General features: G+C 48.7%; 1 protein-coding gene across 1 annotated transcript in view; it reads left to right on the top strand.

Moving 5' to 3' along the window:
• Positions 1-2199: 2199 nt before the first annotated feature.
• LOC138568719 (vomeronasal type-2 receptor 26-like) overlaps positions 2200-27682 on the top strand; it is a 43070-nt gene continuing 17587 nt past the window's right edge. Inside the window, exons 1-3 of the mRNA XM_069646502.1 lie at positions 2200-2250; positions 9554-9781; positions 11453-11582. Coding sequence (XP_069502603.1) covers positions 2200-2250; positions 9554-9781; positions 11453-11582 — 409 coding nt within the window. The remainder of the gene's footprint in view (positions 2251-9553; positions 9782-11452; positions 11583-27682) is intronic.

The raw sequence follows: 27682 nt of genomic DNA, 5'->3' as shown, positions 1-27682 counted from the left end.
AACATGCAACTCTGCATGAGTTGGTGTGTAAATTAAACTTTGTCTGCATGCACTGGTCTAGCAGTGCAGAGTGAAACGCAACAAGAATGTAGCACTGAACAGTACTTGTAAGTGTCACATTTTGCACATTTGCCGGGGGAGTACCCTGTGGGGGATGTGTCCTGTCACAAAGTCAGGTGCCCCAAATGGCAGCCACATGGGCTACGCCCAGTATGATGGCCAATTGACATGAGTCTGTACGTCACAGGACATGCTTTACCCTGGGCTGTCAAACAAATGCAGCCAGATGTTCCAATACACAAATGATGTGGATGGTGCATCACTGGCAAAACACAGGAGGCTCAATGACCGACAATTACCTGATGTGTCCTCATAATTTTCCAGGCCTCCCACGTTTTACACCTGCTCAATGAGGATGAATGGGCATGCACAGTCAGCTGCTCCTCCTCTGCTTGACCACCTCCAGTTGCCATTGCAGAGGCCAGGTAGACACTCAGCTTGTGTTTGGTGCAACGGTTGAGATAATTCCAGCACTTCTCAACCTGTTCCGCTGTGCAAATTTCCACTCCTAAGGTGTTTATTTAGTCCGTGATATGCTGCCAATGTGGCATACGTTGTGCGAATGAATGTGTGCTCCCCCCATACAGGCACATGTCACAATGGTGATTGGTTACATAGTCAAAGAAATCTGGAGCTCCTCATCAGTGACGTTCTTCTTCCTCTACGGGCAAGTGTCCTGTGGCGTGTGTTGGGGTTGAGCCTCTTCCTGCTGTGCAGAGCGTCCCTTCAAGCCAAGAGTGGCGCAGGGTGTTGGAGCTGCCCCTGTCTGGCTGGAACCCCGTTTGCATCAAGGTGCCGGGCCAGCATTGAACTGGGGGTTGCCATGTCCTCCTGGGACTGGGGTAGATGTCTCCACACCATGTCCCCGACCCTCCGGGGATGTTGCCGGTGTCCCCCACCCTGACCCCGTCTGCCCCCATTTCCCACTTGTGACCTTTCCACTCATTTCACAGGTATAAGGGTTGAATGGGAGGCACACCAAGTTGTTGTCCTAGGCAATGTGAGTCAGAGAACCATCTACCTGATGTATGACATGGATGTGCAGTCCAGCAAGGCTCAAATGTACCCAAAAAGGGAAAACAAATGATACGCGATACGCATCACCACCCAAAAACACAAAAATTGCATATGCGTTACCCAGAAAGCTTCTGATGACTGAAAAAGCAGTACACGATACGCAGTGACAGCCCTAAACAAAAACTTTTGCTTATGCGGTACCTGGGAAGCTTCCGATAACTGAAAAAGTGGTACACAATACGCAGTGGCACCCAGATATCAAAAATATGCATACGCAACACACTGGATGCCTCAGAAAGTACACAAAAAAATGCGTGTATGCGCGGAGGCAAACACACCCCCAAAGAAAATTGGGTGTGCGATACATAATGGTAAGGTTTCTGTAGCAAAATACACATACGACTCTGTAACTCCTCCAGATCGTAACCTTCACGCACAACTAGTGATGTGCTTCGCTTGACTTATCTAACAGTGTCATTGCTGTGAGCCATGTAGGCGTGTTGTGTAGGTGTGCAGTGTCACCGCACGCAGGACGTAACTTACCCATTTAGTACTGTTACTCTGCTATGGGATGCTGCAGGTGCAAGACGCACACCACTGTTCCTCCTGGCTAAACTGCTGCTGATTTTGCCTCCTCTGGCCCTGCTTGGCCTCATCAGTCCCATAGTGCTGTTGCCTGCTCAAGACTGAGGGCCTCCCTGCAACCTGCACTGTCTTGGTATACCTGCTGCCCCACTTTTGCCTGGACTCCTGCGTTGGCCCTGCAACCACCTCTGCTGTACTTTCCAGGTCTTCCACCTCTACCAACACCACTGTTGCCCCACTAAACCTACCCAGGACTCAGGAAGCCCATACCTGCCCTGGGTGTGCCATTCCAGCCCCATCCATGTTCTCTGGGGAGAGCAGCACCCCCACGTTGAGGCAGAGGGCTGCCAACTTCAGCAAAACCAAGCTTTGCATCTTGGCACCAATGCAAGGCAAAGGATCTGCAATGACATCACTGCTGTCATCAACACGGAGGGGGTGGCCGTCCGGCCCAAGGAGACAGTCTGGAAACAATGGGACAATCACAAGACCCACAGCCATACCAAGGTGCAGGCAGCCCTCTCCACGGAACCAACCATGGAGGTGTACCATGCTGGCTGCCACCAGTTCAGCCACATGAAGCTGCGGGTAAGTTCCACCCGGACCTCCACTCCCGTCTCTGTGCTTGTGGGTACTTATGTGAGACAATGCTCTTAAGGCATGTATGTTGCATGCATGTTTGCAGATGCCACATCCTGTTTGTGGCTTGTGTGTGTTGTGAGATGCAGCTGATTGGTGACTCACGATGTAGGCCATTTGTGACGTCAGACATTGTATGTTGCTAATTGCATGACGATTGCCGGATTGTCCATTCATGTATTGTTGTTGTTGTGCACATGCAGTGTCTAAGCATAGAGAAAGTGCCTGGACATGACCAATGTGGACATGCTATGTTGTGGGCATGTGAGTGACGTGCATGATGTCCAAGTCGATATGTGGCACAACTGGCAGTGCATTCATGCAGGCACATCTGATGATAGTGACACATGTGCTTTGATGCCCGCATGTGTGGGGTTCATGCATTGATGCCTCCGGGACTGGGATGTAACATGTCATTCCACTGGATTCGAAAGACAAGTGTATGTGTGTACATGCAATTATAGTTATGGTTGGCCAACTGACATGTGCAATTTGATGTCTGGCATGGCTGGTGGTACATGTTGCTTGCTTGCAGGTCATGCTGTGGCATGTGGACATTGGTAACTGGGTTTGTGTGGGCAGGTGACCTGATGCTGTCTCCATGACCATGGCTCAAGGTAGTTCTTGTGTTGGTTGATGATAGGTGTGGCGCCTTGCCTGTTGTATGAGATGTGTTGTTGGGCACTGTACAATGTGCCTTGTTCACATGTGCATGGTTCATGACTGTGATTGAGCCTTCGCACTACAATCATGCCACATTTTTAATGCTGTTTGCCAGGGCACTTACATGCACGTGTGCATTCTGTGTGTGTGTCAATTCATGGTTGTGACATGATGAATGAGCGCACTTGTTAATTATTGATGACATTTACTGATGTCAATGTTTTTGGGGGCATTTTCTACAGTTACTGCAGCTCGTGAAGATGGCTGAGGCATCGTTGTGGAGCAGAAGGGCAGGGACAAAGTCAGCAGGCAAAAGCACAGACCCCAGGCAGCCTGACTGGAGTCTGCATCTCCAGAGGTTGATTTGGCAGTGGGAGTGCAAGTTCCTCAGGTGGAACTGCTTGGGGTATTATCCAGGAGGTTGTTGTGGAGGGGTACTCTTCAGTAGCTGTAGGCCATGGGCAGGGACAGAGGCCCGCTGCCATCAGGTTGTCTCTGTGTGCTGGCACAATCAGCTGCCCCCTCCTCCACTCCCTCCTGTGTGCCCCAGTCATCCTCCGGGGGGCCTTCCTTACCACTGCCCATCACAGCCCCCTCCCCTCTCCAACTAGTCCTACCCACACCACCCACACCTACACATATTGCTCTGCCTAAGGTGGAAGTCAGGAAAAGTACAGCAGATGTGGTTGTTGGGCCTGCCCAGGCACGTGCACAGGAAGAGGCATCAGTGGGCAGCTGCTACATCATAACAGTACTGGTACTTTACCCCCCCCATCGTGTAACACCCAGATGGCTGGGTGCATGTCCAGGGTATGCTTCGCTAGGTAGCAGCACTATAGGACTGTCCAGGGGCAAGGAACGCAGGGCCCAGCAACATCGGGGAGGCAAGCGAATCAGCAATGTTTGGACAACTAGCAGGAGAAGAGCCACCGGTTCAGGCATATGGTTTGTGTGTGGATGGATTTGCAAATGCAGCTGATGGTGGAGCGGCACCGGGCTAGAGTGGCACAGGTTGCCAGGGCCAGGCCAGAGGTGGTGGAAAGAAGGCTACTGAGGCGGGTTGAGATTCTGGAGGAGGCATGCACCGATGCACGGACGGAGGAGAATAGGAGGATGAGTGACTGCCTACAAGGCATCCAGGATCGGACAGTGTCCCGCCTCCAAATAGAGGACGATGAATGTGACTCTGCCCTGGAGGACTTAATGGCAGAGTATTGAGCCTGCTGCCCATGTAAATAGTTGAATTTGTGTTTTTTTGTTTGGTTCATGTTTTCCTTTTTGCTAATGTATATATTGTGAATACAGTTTCTCGTTCATCACACAGTTGTTCTCTCTTTGTGACTTTTATTTTGCTATGCATATCTTGTGTGACTCTGACGTTGGTTGGGGGACAAACTGTGGGGGGGTGGCATACGCTCTACAATTATGATGGGGGTGTTGTGGGGAGCCTCACAATGCATGGCCACCCACCAAAACACATCAACTTCCAAACAGTGTGTGGTCTCATGACATTCAGCACCTCTGACACTGTATTGCTTCTTCATCACCTGTAGGCTTGGGTATATGTGGCTGTGCACATCATACGTCTGCTTGGCTCACACACTCTCAAAATTGCTTTGTATCACCCCAAAACATTCCTGTTCAAATTATGTTGGTTGCAGGGGCTCAGAATTCTGTGCTTTCCGGCCTCAGTTCATTGGTTAATTGCATGTTGTTTGCTACTATGAACTGACATCACATGTGCCACTGTGCTGCCAGGGATGTCTTGGACTACTCTCCTCCTAGATCATTTACCAACAGCAGTTTGACGCAATTGCAATGACAATGATACGCCACATTGCAGCATATTGTTTTACAGTATGATGTGTACATGGTGGTTTCACTGTGTAGCTGCTGCTTAATTCAGCTGTCCTGTTGCTGTGCAACTGGCTGTGATGTACCAGAGAGTCTGGTGATGAGTTAAAAACCTGCATTCTGCATCATAGCACCCGGTTGTTGGGTATATGGGTGTGTATGTGGCCTGTGTGCTTCTGGCAGGCCAGTAGAACTGAGGTAAGTTGATGTGCACTATTGCACTGTTAGGGGGGTGATGTGGCAGGGTCAGACTGGGTTGGTGCCGTGGGTGAAAGGGGCTGGTGTGTAGTGTCTGGCCTTGAGGGGGATGTATGGGGGCAAAGTCAGAGGGGAGGGCAGTGTGGGAGGGTGGAGTACTGTGAGGGTGGTGTCTGGGGTAGTGTCGGAGGTGAGGGCAGTGTGGGGAGGGGAGTGTACTGTCAGGGGGCTGCCTGGGGTAATATCAGAGGTGAGGGGGCTGGTGGGTGGTGTGTGGACTTGAGGGGGCTGCCTGGGGGCATTGTCGGAGATGAGGGTTGTGTGGGGAGCGTGGAGTACTGTGAGGGTGGTGTCTGGGGTAGTATCAGAGGTGAGGGCAGTGTGGGGAGGGGAGTGTACTGTCAGCAGGCTGCCTGGGTTGATGTCAGAGGTGAGGAGGGCTGGTGCTGGACATGTGGACTTGAGGGGGTTTCCTGGGGGCAGTGTTGGAGGTGAGGGTGGTGTGGGCAGAGGGGCGTGCTGTCAGGGTGCTGCCTGGGGTAGTGTTGGAGGTGAGGGGGCTGGAGGGTGGTGTGAGGGCTGCTTGGGGTAGTGGCAGAGGTGTGGAGGGCTGGTGGGTGGTGCGAGGGCTGCCTAAGGTAGTGTCGGAGGTTATGGGGGCTGGTGGGTGGTGTGAGGAATGCCTGGGGTAGTGGCAGAGGTGAGGAGGTCTGATGGGTGGTGTGAGGGCTGCCTGGGGTAGTGTCAGAGGTGAGGGGGTTTGGTGAGTGGTGTGAGGGCTGCCTGGGGTAGTGGCTGAGGTAAGGAGGGCTGGTGGGTGGTGTCTGCACCTGAGAGGGCTGATGTGCAGCTGGGGTATGTCCCAGCAGATTGTGTGCGGTGGGAGTGGGGGGGTGGTTCAGAGGGATGCAGACATTAGTTTCGTGGAACCTCAGGCATAGTAGCGGGGGTGCATCCGTAACTTATGTGGGACCACGTGCAGAGTAGCTTGGGTACAGCCATTACTTTCATGGAACTTCATGCAGAGTAGCTGTGGTGCCGCTGTTACTTACGTGGGACCTCATGCAAGGTAGATGGGGTGCCGGCGTCAGAGGCGTAGCCAGGATTGTCTAACAAATGGGGCCTGATGCTAATGTAGTTGGGCCCATTGAAGTGAGATTAACATCTGTGAATGCCCACACAGCGCTGCTGAGTGGGCATTTACAGATTTTGGGTGGGAATTGCCCGCTCAGACCCTACCCTGTCTACGCCTCTGGCCGCTGTTACTTACGTGTAACCTCACACAGAGTAGCTAGGGTTCAGCCGTTACTTACATGAGACCTCGCACAGAGTAGCTGGGATGCAGCCATTACTTACATGGAACCTCATGCAGAGTAGCTGTGGTGCCGCTGTTACTTACGTGGGACCTCACGCAGAGTTTCTGGGGTGCAACCGTTACTTACGCGGGGCCTAGTGCCAGGTAGCTGGGGTGCCGGCGGTACTTACGTGGAACCTCACAAAGAGTAGCTGGTTTGCAGCCCTTACTTATGTCGGGTCTCGCGCAGAGTAGCTGCCATGCAGCCGTTACTTATGTGGAACCTCACGCAGAGTAGCTGGGGTGCAGCCATTATTTACATGGAACCTCACACAGAGTAGCTAGGTGGCAGCCGTTACTTACGTGGAACGTAGCGCAGAATCGCTGGTGTGATGGATGTTGTGTCGGAGGTGGACATGGAGCTTTGCGGAAAGGTTGGTCTTCGGATATGTTTTTGGTTTGCATGGGGGCGTGTTGATGCTTTGGATGTGACCCAGTATTTCCAAAGACCACATGGAAGCAGGCAAGGTTTAAGACAATTTGCTGCAATGCAAGGGTGGGCACAAGGTCAGAGTTGTCTTAGAAATCAGCAACCACATGCAGGGGCGAGTCAGAGTGCTAGAAGACATGCTGGACACACATTTTCTTAATCTTAATTAGATAGATGTAGAAGTAAGGTGCCACTGTCACCAAGGTAGATTCATTAAGCAGAGGAGTAATCCAAGGTCAAGGTTTGAAGTGACTGCCACTCTTCCTGTGGAGCATGTCGGCTTAGGGATCTGCTTTTGGTCATGCAAAGGAAACTGGGTTAGGGCTGCTCTTAAGTCTGTAGTCAAAATTGTTACCAAGAAGGGGCTTATGATGTTTTGAAGGTGAGGCACTTTCCAAAGCCACAAATCTAAAAGAGGGTTCCTTGCAGGTTGTAGAGAGCACCCAATCCCCAGATATTTAACCAGCAGGGCGATGTAGGGCCTTCTGGCTACGGTTGGCTGGACAGTGTGTATAAGAATTCCTCAGTAGCTTTGTACCACTTTGTCATGGGGGTTACAGACTACTGCCTGAGGAGATTAGGGGAGTGAGCAGAACAGGGTTATGCCTTGGTGGGGCTGTGGGATTTATGTATGTATTTACTGTGCATTTGTAAGGCACTTATACATCAAGAAATTGTTTTTCAAAGCGCCCACAGGGCAAAGGGGAGGGAACATGGTAACAAGAGCAAAAAGAATAAACTGATGAACAGGAAAGGGCCGGTCCAACTAGGCTTTGTGAGCATTCAGAATGTGCAAGTGCAGGGAGGAAGAGAGGGACAGGGAGGGGATAAGTGCTAGGAGTTCCACAGAGGGAAGTGCCAAGGAGTCAGCCGTGTGCAACAGTGAGTACCTGGCAGAGCTTAGTACAGAGTGATCAACTGCCAATAATAAGTGCAGGCCTGTGAGAACACAACCAGTGGGTGCACAAAGGCAAGTGCTGGAATGGGACGTAAGGCTAGGGCAATTGCCGGAAGGCCGGGACTCAGAAGGACATATAAGGTCCCAGGCCACCAACCTCATCAACTGAGGGGTATTAGCACAGGAGTGAGAGGGGGAAGGAGGAGGTGAAGAGGAAAGTCTCCAGAATTTGAGGAGATCTGGCTCAAGTCGGAGAGGAAGGGGGAGGCTGTTGCAGAGAAGGGAGCCAGCGGAGGAGAGATATCTGCCAGCCAGAAGCTTGTTACTTAGAAAAGCACCTGACACATAGAGAGTTGGAGCCGGAAGAGCATAAAGATCTGGAAGGAATGTATTTGGTCAGAGCAAGTTGTAGGTAGATTGGTACTCGACCCCAGACAGCCTTATGGATCATGCAGAGGGATTTGAATTTGATCCGTGCAGCAATCAGGAGCAAGTGGAGGGATTTTAGGGCTGGAGAGATACGGTCCCTGGGCTTGAGGCCAAGGATAAGTCTTGCAGTCCTTTTCTGGACAAGCTGGAAGGGGTGGAAAGAGGAATAGGGTAGATTAAAGACAGCGCTGTTGCAGTAGTCAAACCAAGGTAGTACGAGAGCTCTAGAGACAATCTGGGGAAAAGTGAGGAAAGGAAGGATACCTCGGAGGAAGTGGAGTTGAAATGGTCCTTCTTGGCAAGGTCCAGGATGTGAGGGAGGAAAGAAAGAGAGGAGTTGAAGAGGACTCCAAGGTTTCTGGCTTCAGATGCAGGAGAAGGGGGAGAGCCCATAGATGGTGGCCAGAGTGAAGGGAGGAAAGAGGGAATGGGAGTCACAATAGAAAGGATCTCAATCGTGCTGGCATTGAAGCAGAGGCACACCAGTACTGGATAGCAGATAAGCATTCGAGAATGGTAGCGGAAGTAGGGGGCGTATCAGACAGAGGTTTGAAGAAGAGTTGGGTGTCATCTGAATAACACTGGAAGTGAGGGAGAAAGTGGAGATAAGGAGCAAGGGAAGCGAGATCGATGTTAAAGAGCCAGCGTGAGAGGTTAGAGCTCTGGGTAATGCCATAGGTGGAGGTAGAGCTAGGAGAGGAGAAATAGTGCAGGATGACCTGGGAGGGACTGTCAGTCAGGAATGAGATCACCCAATCCAGTGCCCACTCTGAGATTCCAAGGGTGTCATAGAGCTGTTGTATGAGGATGGACTGTTTGAGGGTGGGGTTAGTGCAAAGGCAGGGGGTGTGGTGAAAGCAGCTGAGAGTGAAGAGGTCCCAAGATACCATCCCCAGGGGACTCCTCAAAGTTGGAAGACAGCTGTCATGTACCCGTTCTGGAGTCATGAGTGTACAGCAAATGGGCGACACAAGACCTGTATAGCCACATTCAAGCAAAGATCGTTATGAGTAGGGCTATACATGTTGGAACCTACCTAGAAACCAAAGAAAACGCTATATGGTAAACAACACTTTACAGGGACAAATACAAGCATTCAACATGGAGAACCCCTCAAATTATAATCTAAACCACAAATAAATTGATCAATCACCCATATTGATTAAAGTAAATATTTGAAAAACATGTTGCAGAACACAAAGACAATGCAAGAAAAAACTGTCATTACTTATAACAATAAACACTAACAACATTACTGCAAAAAACGACCTGCTCCATTGCATTTGCTTGAACCAGTGCACAAAAAACATTAAGACCAAAGTTCACAATTCTGTTGAATTCAAGCCTTTGATTCCCCCATGCTAATTCATGTATTTTTTTTTTTAAATTACTCTATCAATTATAACATGACTTCCTTTGTGGGCAGATGTTGCACTATGTGAAGAATGCCCGGACAAGGAACACTGCTGAGGACGAGCCATTCTTTGATGCACATGGAAACTCCCGACCTTTCTTTGATCTGTTGTATTGGCACATGACCTCCAGTAACACCAGCAGCTTTGTGAGAGTGGGCACCTACGATGCCATTGCCCCCATGGGTCATCAACTCACCATTAACAGAAGTGCTATCCACTGGGGCGGAAAGTATCCTCAGGTCAGCATTCTGGAGACCATCAACAGGACAAACGTTATTGTTTTTCTTGTAAACAATCTCTTTTTATATTGTAGATCTATAATGATCACACATGTGTACATTGCAAGGGACAGAATGTCCTTCTTGTATAATATCAAACAGATCAAAAGAATCAGTGTGCATATAACCTAGATATGTGTTTCTTGTTTAAGGTTTTGGCTGAGAGGTTTCCTAATCAATGCTGACTGGAATGACTTGCCATGTTTGTGAATTTGCAGATGGATACTATTAACTGTCTTGCTGTTCCATCACGTGGTGCAATCCTTCGATCAGTATTGGATTGTATAGTCTTAGCCCATCTGCTTTATGGGCAAAGGTTGCAGCAGGCACCACTTATTGAATGAATTAGGAAGCAAGGCAGGCAAAGAGTGTGGATGCCATTTGTAGTACTGAAGACACTTGTACCACAGTGAGTGGAACCTAGGTTTAATAGTGAAAGGAATGACGACAAGGGCTTGCGCACAGGAGGTCATCTCTGCACATTCCCGTTCCTTCACCACTCCCTGTGATTGACGGTTGCAGGACACAAGATGCACATCCTGCACCGGACATCACAAGGTCGGCTCGAGGCAAACCCAGGGATTGGTTCTGCCTGCGCTTCCAAACCTTAGGCAAGATAACCCATCACAATGTCCTTGAACATAGCTTTCACCAGCCACCTAGGATTAGATGGCCTGATGACTGCTCTGCGCCGTAGCCACATAATCAGATCTGGCGTGCTCTGCTGTATTCCTAGCCACATTAGTCTCGACTTCAATTATGCAATCAGCACTGGTTGCCACTGCTGGTGCTCCTGGTCTCATCACTTGCGAGTTCACGTGCATTCTGCTTGATGCTTGTGAGCTTGTATCTTTGCCACTTTCAGCGATAATCAGTGTCTCAGCATTGTTACCTTGACTTGGCAATAGCATTAAGTCAATCTCTTGCATTCTTTCTGATACTTCCAAGCACAAGTTCTTTTTCAGATCATCCGTGTGGCACTTAGCATGCTGATAGTGACTCCACTTCGGTCCGTCTTCCCGAATTACAACTGTGCCCAAAACCATTGCACCTTTATTGATTGAGTAGAGCAGGGGATTCCCATTCCCCCTTAGTCTAGGATGTTTCATTCACACCCAATCACTGCTGTAACGGGTTCTCAGGGCATCATGTCTTATGTGAGAAGGAATTGGAGCTGAACATGGCATGTGACACGTGGCACATGTCAAGGTCAGCTCCAACCCCTGCTGAGCGCTTCCCTTTCACGCTACAAGCCCCAGCCCAGCCTTCACCCGAATGGGTGAAGACTGCGCCGGCGCACTCACTGACCTGGTGTGGCAGGGCCCTGCACCACCAGGTGCTGTGGGCACCCCCGATATGCCAGGAACTTCCGTTTTCTTTTACAGGGGTAATAATGGAGATGGCAGGGGTAGTAAGGGAGAACACAGGGGTCGCAGATGTGACCCCTGCTGATCCCCAAATGATATCCCTGACACTATTTTAACTGTTCATGGCGAGACGGGTTAGAGAGATGCTCTCACAATGCATTATGGTATTTGGCTAATGTGATATAAAAATATTTTAATTTCAAACTTTCTCTCTCCCTCTCTCTTGACTTTCCCTCTCCCTTTTTTCTCTCTCTCTCACACATAGACACAGGTTCCTAGGTCAGTCTGCAGTGAAAGCTGCTCTCCAGGTCACAGGATATCAGTTGCTGCTGGACGTCCCACCTGTTGCTTCTACTGTCTACCTTGTCTCGATGGAAGCATCGCTAACCAATCAGGTGAGTTCAGTCACCACACTATCCAAAGATTATTAGTGTGAAAAATCTTTCATCATATTGTGATGAATTGGATTCTGCCTCACAGGAGTACAAGGATGAGTAGAGGTAAAATGTCCCACTCAGCCCTCAAACGTCTACAAACCAAAACACAATGCAATCATAAAGGTAAAGCAGGGACAATCAAGAGATATACCTCCGTTGACTTTTGTGATAATGTGGGCCGAGGCCAGGCCATACTGTTAAGAGGGGTTTGAAGGTGAATGAGTAGTGACCAAAGCAACACAGTATCACTGTCCAAAATAAAGGGAATGTCAAATCAAATTCTATACAAATATAAACGCTTTAATAAAAACAAAGCATCTGCAAGTAGAACGAAAAGCGATTACTGTACAAAAACCCATCCCAGAGGAAAGACAGAGAAGATGTGACAGACTGGCGAAAGTAGCATTTCAAGCTTAGTTCCAGGGGTGGTAGGAAATGTACTACCTAAAGGATATCTTGGTGAAGACAGGGACGATTGTGACCTAACCAGTTTCTAGGGCCCAAGTGGACCAAGGTGGCAGTTTAGTTTTACATTAGCCGAATTTGGTTCTTGGTTTAGGTTGATTCAAGCTGATCGGGCTCAGTCAAGTACGTAGGATCGCACAGGCCCTTGCAGCATGCTGGCTTCAAGCAGGGTTAAATGCAGCTGCTTAGTGCGGACGAATGGTGGAGGTTCAAGTGCAGCAGCTCTGGGCGGTCCTAAGAATGCTTCGACATTGGCCAGGCCAAGTCAGGCTTTAAACGCTGGCAGAGGTAGGTGTTAAGATGGATTTCTGAACTCGGACCTGGAGGGGCAGAGGTTCAGAAGGCCAGCCTAGTTTCTTGGAACAGGGTAACCTCTGGACAAGCCAGACCAATCAGCGTAGCGATGGCGGCGATCAAGACTAAGTCTCAAGAGTGGTGAGGGTGACGGAAAGAACTCAATGAGCACACAAAGCAAGGACACTTACAAATTACTCCAGACAGGTGTTATATTAAAAATATAGACACATTTATTACAAGGCCTTTGTAACATCGACCATAGCAAAGAATCTCAATAATACTAAAATAAACCAACACATCACAATCAATACTATATAGATACAAGACCGCGGGTCTAAGGAGTTAGGAGCACGTAATATGTAGACAACCTAGATGGGGAGGAAAACAGGCAGTGCAAGTAATCATTAGACCCAGTTTGACATCCGAAATGCACCTAACTAGGAGGAAGTCCGAGCCCTACGAAGAGAGGAGCTTTATGCTCAAAAGTACCTGCACACGCTGGTGCCAATGGACAAAGGAGGGCCTCTTCAAGAATATCAGGCAGTTCAGGAAGGTGAATGAAGCGATGCAGAACAAGTCCCCACTACTCAAGCAAGGCCTCCACTGGTGGGCAGAGGCAGGGTGAGAGTGCGGGATAGAGTTGCTCTTTCGCAACAGCGGTAGAAAAGAAATGAGCTCCTGCGCGAGGGGCCACCGGTTGTGGTATGGACTACTCGCCAGTCCCCGACGCAGTCAGACCCAGACTTCTCCAGTTCCGTTCACGTTGCTGGCAGGTTCAGCTGCGATGATCAGGACGTCTCGACACCGTGTAAATTCTGCGTAGCAGGATGCAGGGTAGAGGGTGTCCCAAATGCAGCGGACGTGCACAGGTTGTTACCACAGCAGGGCAACACGGCAACCGCGTTTACTCTGGTCCGGGCGCACTCGTCTCACTTCAGACCTGGGAATGCCAAGTGTACGAATTCAGTGTGAGGGTGCCGTGGACGCAGAGCAAGCAGTAAACCAAGTTTCGAGGGCTTCCCCGAAACGGCGGCAGTGACAGAGCAAAGCGTCCTGCATAAGCTGGTCAGCCCATTGGTTGGCCCAGGGACACTTCCCAAGAGGGTTACTTGCAGGGTTTGATGAAGGTGCCAGGAATAGTTGATCCCACTATTCCAAAGGGTCGAAGCACCTTTGCAGACCTTCTAGGACGATCAGATGCAGAGGGGTCTTGCAGGACGACAGCAGTTCAGGGTGCCAAACCTTCAGCGGGTCACCAGCGGTTCCTCGACTCAGCTTCCTGTTGCAGGATACTTGGCTCCTTATCCCTTGTTCGGTGTGAACTCAGGAGATCGACATGGTAGGGGTGTTTTCGGCCTCCTCTTATCCAAAGTTCCCTTCGCGCCAAAACGGAGAGGTCCCAATGGGAGATCTGCTCACAAACACTCACACCATACGTGGACCTATCACGGACCATGGTGGTCCCAGGCATTCAGGACACTCTAGACTCTCTGGCACCCATGATGTGTATTGGGACCAGACATCCCAGCCCACATCCTGGAGGCACACACAAGGCATGCAGAAGCCTGTGAAAGCGTTGTGTTTCGCGGGAAAGTGCATGACCAAATAAGGACTGCCCCGGGTCTGCTCGACCTGGTGAGAGGTGAAGGGGCAAGACGGTCAGGGGACAGGACAAAGAACCTCGTGGCATGGCCATTTTGGAGCCAGACCACTCATTTGTGCCAAACGTGGCAAGCGCGGATAACATGGCGATAAAGGGTTCAAAACACAAGAGAAACAATAGATGCCACCAGTCCCATCCGTGACACACTTGCACAGTACATAATAAGTCCAGCGAGAGTTTCTAGGGCCTTTGGAATGACTAGCACGGAAATGTAAGTTACGGTGCACTCTTGTTTCATGTTGCACAAAAGCTGCAACATGAGGAAAGGACTAAGGGAAACAAAGTCTCCCAGTACTGACTGTCTTAAGGGCATGTCAGTTTCCCCATAAAAATTGAGGGAAAGCCCAGAGGAGGGCGGCGGAAGGCTGCACTTCTCTGGCAAAGTCTAGATTATGGTGTAAAACAACAGCAAAAAGTTTGGAGGTTGCCACATGGAGGGAAAATTACATACAATTATGAAATCTTTCCTAACAGTAGGCGAGTGACACTACAGCGGGTCGATTCAGCTGGTGCAGTCATGAAGTGGTGATCATGGGGACATTGCTGTGCAAGCAATGAGGCAGCGGTTCTTGGGCTTGCTGGGCAAGCTCCGTTGTGACCTCCAGGTAGGATCGGCGAGTGACCATCCAGAGATTCAGATTGGTTTTCGGTGTTGAGCCAATGCTTCGGGCATGGCAGTTGATGGGCTCTGCTAGGACACGATTCTGTTAAACTGATTGAGATTCAATGTAACCATTTGGCTGGATGGAGGAAAGCAGATACCAGTACCTTTCCTCTATTTCACGATGTGGGGAATAGAGAGTGACCAGTTCAGTGTGGCAGAACAGGGAGTTTCAGCTGGTATGGCCCTCCAGGTTTCTGGGAGGCCTTTGTAAAGGGCTCAAGGACAGGATACTTCCCTTCAGAGTCTGTACTTCTGGTACAAAAGCTCTGTTACAGATTGGTTGGTACTGGTCCAGAGTGCTGGTCACTACCAAAAGACCCGGGCAGCGGTTAGGGGACAGATCTTCCTTCTTCTTGGATGACATCTTCTTCAACTCCAGCAGAGTGCTCTGGACAGTGCAACTGTCTCAAAGGAAGTCCAGCTGAGAGTTCCCAGAACGTCTCTTCTGCCTTAAAGGATCCTTGAGGAACTGTTGGTATTCTGTTGAAGGGGTGCAAGACTCCTTCTTTTAAGGAAACAAGTCCTCAGGCGATAGGCCTTAAGCTAGCCTGCTTTAGGGGACTCATCCCTGCCCCTGGCCTAGGTGGACTTTGCTCTCTTGATCTTGCACCCAAAGTACTTTGATCCAGGGGAAGTGAAGGAGACAGGAAAGGAAAAGAGAGACAGCGAGAAACAAAATATTGCAAGGCTTCTTCCATTGTCCAGAACACTCCTGCCTATCCTACTCCCACACTGTTAACTCCTACTGACAACGCAAAAAAATACCTATTGACATACAGCACTCTAGTGTGAGGCTACTCCTCCTGAATGAGTGTGCTCCTTTGATGCCTGGGCCTAGGACCGCTGCCTGCTGTGCGGCTGTCTATGGGGAAAGGGGTTATCGGCCCTCACAAAGAGAATCAAGGAGAGGCTAGTTCCTCTGGGTTTCTGTCTCGCCGGGTGGAAGTATTGGCCTGTCTGACCCTAATACACATTCCCTTCCACTGCAGAGCTGACTCACAGGAGCTGACACATGTGCAATATCAATTGGTCTGGGGCACCCACGATCATTAGTATCACCATGCACTATGCCTAAACTCAGGCATAGCTCACTCTTATAAATCACCCTGCCACCAGCATGGAGTACTCATGATCTTCATAGTTTTAGGGTGCAGGGGGCATATCTTATGTGTCATCCCTGTACTGCATTGACTTTGCTGTCACTGTGGCAGTTGATTGGACATCTTGTGACCTTTGAACCTGCTCTGTGCCATGAGCGGAGTCGGTGCTGCGGATGAGGCTACTGATGCAGCCAGCCACAAGTGTGCCATGCTTTTGGCATTGAGCTGCAACACGGGGGACCTGGTTAGCAGATTACCCCTTTGGAGAAGGAATGACCTGCATCATTATATAAACTTGTTAGGCGGAAACCTGTGCAGTTCCCTCTGGGACCACTGCAAAAGATTTAGGACTACAGGTGTTTGGCAGTAAACCCACTTGGTAGCAGTCTGTACCACACAGATTCACTTGGTAGCTGTGGCTGAGCAGTCAGACTTCTCTCAAGAAGAGTTAAGCAGTATGTGGAGTATACAAAATAGGGCAATCTACACAGTAGAACATGCAAACACGGAAAAAGGCTTCGGTGTAAAGATATAAAGGTATTTATTTATAACAACACATCTATGGAAAACACTCTGGCACTAATACGGCAAACAACTTCAATTACAATTACTATAACTAAATCAATCCCCCTAACAATAGTTCGACAAGTCTAGGTTCAACAGCACCACTTATTTGCAGGCAGAGGTGAATGCTTTAACCTAGATGGCACTCTAGTATTCGTTAGGACGGGAGAGAAAAGGCAGGTTATGAAATCACTCTGCACCAACACTTTTACGAACAAATGCAAGGCAAGTAAGGCAGGGTCTAGTGCAGATCACAAAGTTCAGAGGCCAGGTCCCCTCGGAGAGAGGCAAGGCGGTATGTCCCAAAAAGTGTCTCAGTGGAAATGCGCTTCCAGTCTTTATCGCAAATTGTTATGGAAAGAGTGGACCAGTTCAGAACAGAAAGTTTAAGAAGCTTGGAGGCGACCCAATGGAGAGGCGAGGATTAAGACACCTCACTCTATCCGGTAGAAAGGGAAGCCAGGCGAACACAATACCTTGTTTGTGGAGTGACAGCTCCGGCGGGGGCAGTTGTTCCTGCTGGTGGATGCACGTCGGGTCTTTGCCAAGAGAAGAGATGGTCTCGTCGTCGAAGGAAAGTTGAAGATCGTTGCACCACCAGGGAAGAGAACAGTCGCGGAGTGCTCTGTCACAAGGCACCACCTTTTGGTCGCGGTACAGGGGTAGTGGCTATCTGGTTGCCGGGGTGCTCTGCACGGGCAATTCGGCCACTGCGTCCTGGAGCGAAAAAAAAGCAAAGGGGACTAGTTGTACCCACCAGTCAGGGGAAGAGACTCTCCGGCGGGGAGATCTCCTCTGTCGTCGGGAAGTGGTGAGTCGGTTCAGCAGGGTTCCACCGGAGGTGTCGTCGTTGCAGGTCGGCTCAGCTTTACCCTCGTCGGATTCTTAGGTCCTGTGGCGACTTCTGAAGATCCAGTCCCAAAAGCCCTGCTTTTATGCAGAAAACCCTCATTCATTCAGCCTAGCTGTCACTCAAAACACGCTAAGTGGTGAGCGGGGTGGCTCACCACTTGGGCCAATCACACCAGAGTGCGACTGGAGTTGGCAAGGCAACTCAGTCCACGGTGCCTAAACCCCCTCCCTCACCCCCTGTGGTACCCAGACAGAATGGCACCACTTTGGAGGGCCTCTGTGTAGAGGCCTGCCAAAAGTGGAACAAAGGGCTCAACCTTTGGTTTAGGTGTCACAGAGACGAACACAGACGCCATTTTAAAAACCGAGTTCTGGCAGAAAATACCACCCGATAGACTTATTTAAGATAAGTAAAACCGGTGGTATGTTAGAGATTAACGAGAAAAAGTACTAATCTCCAACAATGGGAAGAATCCCATAGGGTTACATTCGGGGTCAAATATAACAAGTAGTTTCCACTGCCACCAGCCAAAACTCGATGAGGGGGGACGGGACAGTGCCCCCTCGAATAACAGACCCAGGAGTAATCGAATTACCCCTACTAGTGCGTCCACAATAGGATGGTTTGTACTAGTTCTGTTAGTAAATTTAGGTCTAGTAAAGCGAATGGTGACTTTACATGCCCGGGGAGACAGTAGTCAGTCCCCGGGTATGGAGTCTATGGTGGAGGTCCGCTAGGGCGCCCCAGTGTTACGGCACGGAGGTTGCGGTGTAACACACATAGAAAAACATATGAGACCCTATGGAGTAAAAGACCCCATAGCCCATCGAACACATAGACATTTAAAGGAATTACACACATTCATGTCCAAGAGTGGGAGAAAAAGAGTTCCACTCTTGGCAGGATGGAAAAAACAAACTCCAGAAATCCAGCAAAGCTGCTGGGGGACTCACTAGGTTAGGATATTCAGCCTAAACAGAGAATTCTCCCTAACAAAATTAAAAATCAAAAAAAGACAGGGTTCTGCTTCCTTTCCAGATGGCTATTCCTCACACATATGAAGCAAGATAGTCAAATGTTGCTAAAAAGTATAAATGTCTAAAGATGAATTATAGGGGGCCGGATATTTGACGTTACTGCCGACCCATGTCTACATTTTCTCTTATGTGAGGTTAACAGTTATAAGAAAATCCTCACCACTCATGAAACTTAAACTTGTGCTAAAGAGGTGGGCCTTTTTTAGTGATAAAAGGAGGGAGAGAAGTTTTAAAAATGAAGTCGAGGTATCAAGTGAAGTGAAAGGGAGAGTCTCACAGTCTCTGATCTATCACTAAGAAAATGTGTTGCACTGCGTCCATGCCCAGTGCCTTCCCTTGCGCTTATTCAGGGCAGCGTGAATTGAACTTTCATCATGCCCACACATCAGTCCGCGTCACGTACATATTCATTCAAGAATGATGCAGAGATTAACAATAGCCACAATCAGACCACCAGTGAGAGGCATAGGGCCACATTTGCCTTTCACTATGACACAACTGGGCTCCTTAACCATTTGACTGCTAAGGGTATTCCACTTCTAGTCCCTACCTTTGGGAATATCTGCTTTAAAACCTGCTTTAAAACTTCAATAACTATATCCTAGGTGCCTTTCTGAGAATACTGTTGTTATGAGTCCTGGGACTTCTGATTTCCTCGTGAACAGTGTCAGAAAAAAAAAATATGACCTTTGTTTTAATAATGACAATACCATGTTTTGTGAAACCGTGTTTTGTTCTGCAAATGACATCAGCAAAAGATGGGTTGCTTTAGAATTTACATCTTTTATCAATTTGTCACTGGTGACCACTTTTCATTTTATTTATAAGTTGAACGTGAAAGAGGTAAGAAAGCTATAAGGGCAACGTTCAGTTTCATTTTTTTTTTTTTTTTTTAAATTGTACAATGTTCCCGTTCGATCAACGATCATTTCATAGATCGTCTACTTCTTGTTTTCTCTATGGCTCTACTGTATATCATAAATATGTATGTATATAAAATATATTGTGATGAATGCATTATCTGCTAAATGATGCTGTACCACCAACACATGACCGTATCAGCTGTTTACTGATGTGTTCTCCGACTCTTACGGACTAAAACAAACACATTCCAGTTCGTCTGTGAACGATCAATATCCCAGATTAAAAACAATATGTTTCAATTGTTTAACCACATTCATTTACTTTGGACTGAAAGAAAAAGAAATGTAATACAATTCTGAAATGTAGGTAATATAGTGCATTCCGAGGAATGTGACTTGTCTGTTATCTCATTTACCAGTATTCACTGATAGAGTTATTTAAAGGTATAACTGTTAAGATGGATTTCGTAACTCTGACCTGGACGGGCAGAGGTTCAGAAGGCCAGCCTAGTTTCTTGGAACAGGGTAACCTCTGGACACGCCAGACCAATCACGGTAGCGATGGCGGAGGTCAAGACTAAGGGCCTCATTACACGGTATGCGGTAACCATGGCGCTATTAGCACCATGGTTGCCGGCGGTATTTTACCGTGTCCGCCTTGGTCGATGGCGGAATTACCGCCGTACTCCAAGGTGAGTGGGTGCGGTAATTCCCCATTCACCAAGGCACTTCCCCATTCCCATTTTTGCCCCCATAGGGAATTATGGGAATGGGGAATGAGCTAATTACGGTACCGCAAATTGCGGTACCGTAATTAGCACCAAGGTAAAACCAGCCATTGAGGTCGGGTCCTGCAAAGGGACCTCGTAGTAAGGCGGTAAGGGTTTACCGGTACTGGTGCCCTTACCGGTACCGGTAAACCCTTACCGCATTCCGTGTAATGAGCCCCTTAGTCTCAAGAGGGGTGAGGGTGACGGAAAGACCTCAATGAACACACAAAGCAAGGACACTTACAAATTACTCCAGACAGGTGTTATATTAAAAATATAGACACATTTATTACAAGGCCTTTGTAACATCGACCATAGTAAAGAATCACGGTAAAACTCCAGTAAACCAACACATCACAATCACTGCAATATATATACAAGACCGAGGGGTCTAAAGAGTTAGAAGCACAAAATATGCTGACCACCTAGATGGGGAGGAAAACAGGCAGTGCAAGTAATCGTTAGACCCAGTTCGACATCCGAGGCCACCTAACTAGGAGGAAGTCCGAGCCCTACGAAGAGTGGAGCCTTACACTCAAAAGTACCTGCACACGCGGGCGCCAACGGGCAAAGGAGAGTCTCTTCAAGGAAATCAGTCAGTTCAGAAAGGTGGACGAAAAGATGGTGAAGAAATCCCTGTGACTCAGGCATGGCCTCCACTTGGGGGCAGAAGCATGGCGTGAGTGCGGGAAAGGGTTTGCTGTTTACAACAGTGATGGAAAGCCACAGGCTCCTGCAGGAGGGCGACCGGTTAGGGTATTGACTACTCACTGGTCCCCGATGCAGACAGACCCAGGCTTCTCCGGTTCTGTTTCGGTACTGGCAGGTTTCAGATTCGATCAGAGGGACGCATCTGTTCGTGTCCGTCTCCTTCTGTAGACTCTGTGGGCTCACTATTCAGGAGTCCACCTTCCCAATAAATCCGATGCTTCCCAGGAGGTTCACCGTCAAGCAGAGGAGCAGGCCTGTCTCCTTAGGCCTTCCAGAGATGGGCACTCACGTTGGCCTTTACTGAATTCCTCCCTGTCAGGACCACCTTCTACTAACAGATTGTTTAGTTCAGGATGGTCGTTGGGGTCAAACACTTCAGGCATCACCACCTCCTTGTCAGGTCCGGGTGATTGACCAACTACCTCCACCGCAGTGGTAGGTGAGTTCGGGGAATATTTTATTTCCCTCGTTTTGGTTTCCCCTTTGGCTGGGGCAGCTCACTGATCTTGGTCAGTGCTGCCCTTGTTTGAGACCTTGTGCAGGGTCTGTCAGCAGTGTCTCCCATGAGCCCTAAAGCTCTAAGATCATTGCTCAACAAGACCTTTCTTGGGACGCTTCTCTGAATGCTCACTGGAATCCTGACTGCTGTACCATTGATAGTAAGATTTACAGGTATTACTGGGAACATGAGAGGTGGGTCGTCAGCCAATTTAGTGGGCATCAGAGTAGATCTGGCAACTTCCTCTGAGTCTACCAAGGTAAAATCCACTACAGTGCGACTGCACCCAGTATCCTTAACAGCTAGAGTATCTACTCCATTGATCAGCACACTGTCTTTAAAGTAGTGCTTGGTGTTATCTGGAATCCTAGCATAAGCATCTGCGACTTTAGGCTCCCAGGAACCCAGGGAAACTAAAACTACCTCAGCTTCTATCCCACTGGGGATGGAGTCTGAGGAGAAGGATGCTCCGGTAATCTCTTCTTCCTCGTAGGATGTTACGCTCACCTGGCTCCCACAGGGGCATCGGTCGGACCCAGACGGCTCGGTCTCCACCAACGTGATGCATAGTGCAGAGATGACTGACTGGACGGGCCCTCCTAATCTTGTCTGCTTGACCCGTAGAAGTATTCTCCTGCAAGTGGAGAGATGGATTTAGCCACCCGTGGATTCAAGTGATGCCCCCCCACAGTCCTCCCACTAATCACCTCCGACGTGCCCTCTCAGCAATCTCACCTTATACTCTTGAAAGGTGAGCTCTCCATCCTGCATGGATTGCAGGGGAGCGTTGATGCCAGTTACTTCACTGGTTTGAAGGCGTGGGAGAGTTCCGGAGAGTATTGACTCTGAGGTTCCTGGTGAGGACCAGTAAGTATCAAGTTCATAGAGTGCAATATGTCCGATGTTCACTCTTGTTCCCCCCTTCCTTCCTTGTCTTGCAGCTGAGTTCGTGAGAAGATGCTCACGTGGTAGCTGGTGGCGCTCAGGTAAGAGTCTGCATTACCCGACGCTGTCCGGTCAATGTTGCACGTGTTTAACGTGTTGTTTTTCTCTCTTTGCAGGTGCGGCGCATGAAGATGTGGAGAGTTATAGAATAATGCCTCCGGTGGTAAATCAGGTAAGTCTATGGTGATAAGAGTTATATTAGTTGGTTTTCTCGGCTCACCTTGTTGTTTTCTTTTGTCCCCCAGGTGCCGCAGTTCGGCAAAGAAATGATGGAGGCAATGCCGAATCGAAAGATGCTGCGAGGACTGGTGAGTATGGCGCGGCGCTGCAGCTGGAGATGCGTCGCGTACTGAAATGATGTTCTTTCCAGGTCCGAGATGGATCCGGAATCAGGTGACGAATTTGAAAATAGTTTGTTTTCTAACCTTGTCCTTTTCTTTCCTCTTTGATTTAGGAGCTCCAGATTCGAGGCGGGCATGGCAGAAGACTGGATGCTGACTGCAGGCACGGTGAGCGTTACGCTGCTGGATACAGAATAACACGAAGCGTGTGCTGCTGTTCGGGCATGGTTTAAATAGCCTCCAAGGTAGTTCCAGGTAAGAAGTTCCCCAGAACCACACCCGAGTGTAAAAAATTCTCTGTAATAAAATAGTCACATCCAGGCCTCACGTTGGCTTGGACTCACTTGCAGCATGGTCTGCATCAGGTAAGTAAAGTCTATGAGCCTGGCGCCTATGGCGCCAGGACTGATTTCTATGATGAGCCTGGCGCCTAAGGCACCAGGACTGAACCCAAACAGCCCCCAGCCGGGGCTGTTGGGGTTTTAATAAATATCTGGATGCCTGCTTCCGGGGCTGATGGGCTTGATCCTGAAGCCCGGGGGTAGGCATCATGACAGCGGAGGAGAAGGCCAGATTAGCAGAGTGGACCCCCAAGGTTTTGACCTTACATCTGGGATCCCCCTTCACGTGGTCTGTTGCTCCACAAGCAAAACAAGATCCATTGGGTCTATTTACATAGGGAGGCTTATTATAACCAGAGTTCTGTTTCGGAGGCTGTCCTCCACTACCCTGTGAGTTCTCTTGTGTCTTACCCTTATTTTTATTTTTGTGGCCCTTTTGGGAAGAAGATTTATCAGTTTCCCCACCCTCCTTATCCTTGGACTTTTTCCCTTCCTCCTGCTTACCAGGATGAGTCTTGTCCTTATGGGACACTCAATGTGACACCCATAAATCTGCTGCAATGGCAAGTTTCTTAGGATCTATCTCCTTGGAATATTCCAAATGCTGCTTAAGCTCAGGGGAAGAAGATGCAAAAATATGTTCCAGCATGACAAGACTTATCATACCTTCAAAGGTAGAAACCTTATAACCTTCGACCCAACCAGTCAAGTTTTTTAAGGATTCAGTTACATAAGATACCCAAGTACCACCTTCTTTTTTCTTATACTCTCTGAATCTTTTTAAGTATTGGGCAGGAGTCTTTCCAAACTTTAAAATGAGAGTCTGCTTCAACATTGCAAAATCTGCTCTCTCAGCCTTTGACATTTCCATAATGGCACTGCAGCCAGAATGGGGCAGTCTGCTAAGTAACCAGGCAATTTTATCAGCATTGTCAACTTGTTTGGCCATATTGAAATCAAGCTCCTTCTGCCTAAACAGCAGCTCTTGCTTCTTGAATTCAAGTATGGCCTCCTCATCAGCACTGGCAAAGGAAATATTGGACATTTCATCCTCTCTGTCCTCATGGTCGCGGTGGACCAGTGCAGCGGCAGAACTGTCAGTTCTACCAGTGAGAGCAGCCCCACCTCCTTCTGCACTGTCCTCTGAAGCTATAGCGCTGATCTGAGCTTCTTGCCACGCCATGATTCTTTGGATCATTTCCATTTTTGTGCCTTGCGAGGAGACACCTCTTTCAGCACACATCTTTTTCATTGTTTCGGATTTAGAAGCATTTAAAGTTAACAAGGTACTTGTTTCCATACTGTTAGATAGGACTATGGCCTTTCAAAAGTTATACTACGACAATTCACTACGTGTCCTTTTAGGAATAACTTGAAATGCCTTCGCTTGTGAGCAACACTGGATACCTTCAGTCGTATCCCACCGCTGTACACCAATTTGTTAAGATGGATTTCTGAACTCTGACCTGGAGGGGCAGAGGTTCAGAAGGCCAACCCAGTTTCTTGGAACAGGGTAACCTCTGGACAAGCCAGACCAATCAGGGTAGCGATGGCGGCGGTCAAGACTAAGTCTCAAGAGGGGTGAGGGTGACTGAAAGACCTCAATGAGCACACAAAGCAAGGACATTTACAAATTACTCCAGAAAGATGTTATATTAAAAATATAGACACATTTATTACAAGGCCTTTGTAACATCGACCATAGTAAAGAATCACGGTAAAACTCCAGTAAACCAACACATCACAATCACTACAATATATATACAAGACCGAGGGGTCTAAAGAGTTAGAAGCACGAAATATGCAGACCACCTAGATGGGGAGGAAAACAGGCAGTGCAAGTAATGGTTAGACCCAGTTCGACATCCGAGGCCACCTAACTAGGAGGAAGTCCGAGCCCTACGAAGAGTGGAGCCTTATGCTCAAAAGTAGTCGCACACGCGGGTGCCAACGGGCAAAGTAGAGTCTCTTCAGGGAAATCAGGCAGTTCAGAAAGGTGGACGAAAAGATGGTGAACAAATTCCCGTGACTCAGGCAAGGCCTCCACTTGAGGGCAGAAGCATGGCGTGAGTGCGGGAAAGGGTTTGCTGTTTACAACAGCGATGGAAAGCCACAGGCTCCTGCGGGAGGGTGACCGGTTAGGGTATTGACTACTCACCGGTCCCCGATGCAGGCAGACCCAGGCTCTCCGTTCAGTTTCAGTACTGGCAGGTTTCAGATGCGATCAGAGGGACGTCTCGACGCTGTGTAGATTCCGCAACAGCAGGAGTCAGTGTCGAGGGTGTCCCAGATGCAGCAAACACGCACAGGTTTGTTACCACAGCAGGGCAACTCGGCAACCGCGTGTATCCCGGTCCCAAAGCACACGTCTCACTTCAGACCTGGGAACACCAAGTGTACGAATCGTGTGAGAGTGCGGAGGACACAGGATTAGCAGTAAGCCAGACGGCGGTGATGGAGCAAGGTTTCTGTGTAGGCTGGTCAGTCCACTGGATGGCCCAGGGACGCTTCTGAAGGCTTACGTACAGGATTTGGTGAAGGTGCCGAGAATAGTTGTTCCCACTATTCTAAAGGGTTGAAGCGCCTTTGCAGACCTTCTCGTATGATCAGAGACAGAGTGGTCTCGCAGGACGACAGCAGTACAGGGTGCCAAACCTTCAGCGGGTCACCAGCGATTCCTCGACTCAGCTTCCTTTGTTTGGTGTGAACTCAGGAGATCGACATGGTAGTGGTCTTTTCAGCCTCCTCTTATCCAAAGTTCCCTTCGCGCCAAAACGTAGAGGGCCAATGGGAGATCTGCTCACAAACACTCTCCCCATACGTGGACCTATCACGGACCACGGCGATCCCAGGCATTCAGGACTCTCTAGACTCTCTGACACCCAGGATGTGTATTGGGAACAGACATCCCAGCCCACATCCTGGAGGCACACACAAGGCATGCAGAAGCCCGTGAAAGTGTTGTGTTTTGCAGGAAAGTGCATGACCAAAAAAGGACTTCCCCGGGCCGGCTCGACCTGGGTGAAGGTGAAGGGACAAGATGGTCAGCAGACAGGACAAAGAACCTCGTGGCATGGCCATTTCGGAGCCAGGCCACTCATTTGTGCCAAACGCGGTAAGCGCGGATAACATGGCGAAAAAGTCTTCAAAACACAAGAGAAACGATAGCTGTCACCACTCCCATCCGTGACACACTTGCACATTTCATAATAAGTCCAGGGAGAGTTTTTAGGGCCTTTGGAATGACTAGAGACCCAAGAGCGCGGTAATGTAAGTTACGGTGCACTCTTGTTTCATGTTGCTCAAAAGCTGCAACATGAGGAAAGGACTAAGGGAAACAAAGTCTCCCAGTACTGACTGTTTTAATTGCATGTCAGTTTCCCCAGAAGAATTGAGCGAAAGCCCAGAGGAGTGCGGCGGAAGGCTGCGCTTCTCTGGCAAAGTCTAGATAAGTGTGTGAAACAACAGCAAAAAGTTTGGGGGTTGCCACATGGAGGGAAAATTACATACAATTATGAAATCTTTCCTAACACTAACATATATACAATTCCATTAAAACATGCTCACAATGAAGTTGTAACAAGGGACGTGGCACCATATGCTGCTGCAATGCCCATGCAAAGTTTTGCCATTGGATAGGACAGAGTTTTAAGGCTGGGACAACACTTAAGAAAAGCTGGCATCACCAATAACATTTTATTTGAAAGAAGAGTTTTGTAGGACTCAAGCAAGCCGCAACTTGTGTTGATTGTACAAGGCCTTCCTACCCAAAGAGTCTTCACACAATAAATGATCCTTTTTTATTAAATATACAGCTGGAAATCAACTGAAATTAAATAGCAACCGTGAACGTCATACCATCTTGCATTCCTCCATTCAAGAAATTCACCATTGATCAATGTATGGTCAGCAGCCTGCAAAATGCTCACATATTCCATCTGTTTCCATCACTCTGTCACCCCAAGAATGTGATCAACTCTTCAGCGTGAAAGAACAAAATACTATTTCCAGATATTGGGAATATAAGGTGACTTAGAAAAGACAGAAATAAATCAGGAGAAAGGGGAATCTTTGCAAGAACACAGACTTCTGAATGAATAGTTATTGCCAAACACCACGCATGATAAATCAATCTCAGCTGGGGTGTGTAATATCTCAGAGGACGCTGTTGCCCTTTCTGTACATTCACACTGTATGACTTTGCCTGAGGATACCTCACTGCGGGTCATCACCTCAACAGTCTCCCAGTCCTGAAAGAAAAAGACTGAGAGGTTTGACAGCACTCAAAATCCCTCACCTGCTGCTGTGGTAGGATCAGTGACCCATAAGGTGATAATGGCAGGGCCAAGGTGCTGATTTCTGGTTCACCTTTGTGGCTATGTACTGACGTGAGCATTGCAGTGGACTTGCAGTCAGAAAAACAACAACTAAAGTGAGAAACACATGTTTTGACCCAATATTGACAACATTTTACACCTAGCACACGGAAGTATGGTTGGCATTGAAGGTTAAGTAAAACTAAGAACAAATGGGGAAAAAAGAAAACTAAATGGGAAGGTGAAAGAAGGGCAAGCCATCTCTAGATAAGGTGGTTGGGACTGAGACGAAGGGATGGCCTGAAATACATACCACCATAGTACACTTTTGTAAGATGAAACCGGAAAGAGAGAAGGACACAGCAGACATTTCACTTAAGACAGAGGTAATATTGGTGCAAAAGAAATTAGCGAAAATATCCATGGATGGGGCCATGCTTACCAACATTATTCCAATACAGCTTGAAGGAGCTCCCGCACAACAAGGGGGTTCCTGCAGGGGGCATGGCACAGTGAAGAGTTTATCCAGAGCAAGGGGGGTTGCAGCAGCAGTAAGGGTATCCCCTATCAGGGAGTGTATCAGAAACAGGGATATTCCAAGCATGGGGGGGGCATTACCCACGGACAGG

This window comes from Ambystoma mexicanum, chromosome 2q (genome assembly GCF_040938575.1).
Source record: "Ambystoma mexicanum isolate Mex_15411 chromosome 2q, UKY_AmexF1_1, whole genome shotgun sequence".
In the NCBI taxonomy this organism is placed as follows: domain Eukaryota; kingdom Metazoa; phylum Chordata; class Amphibia; order Caudata; family Ambystomatidae; genus Ambystoma; species Ambystoma mexicanum.
Note: the sequence above shows the minus strand (reverse complement) of the source record. Positions and strands in the feature narration are given on the sequence as shown.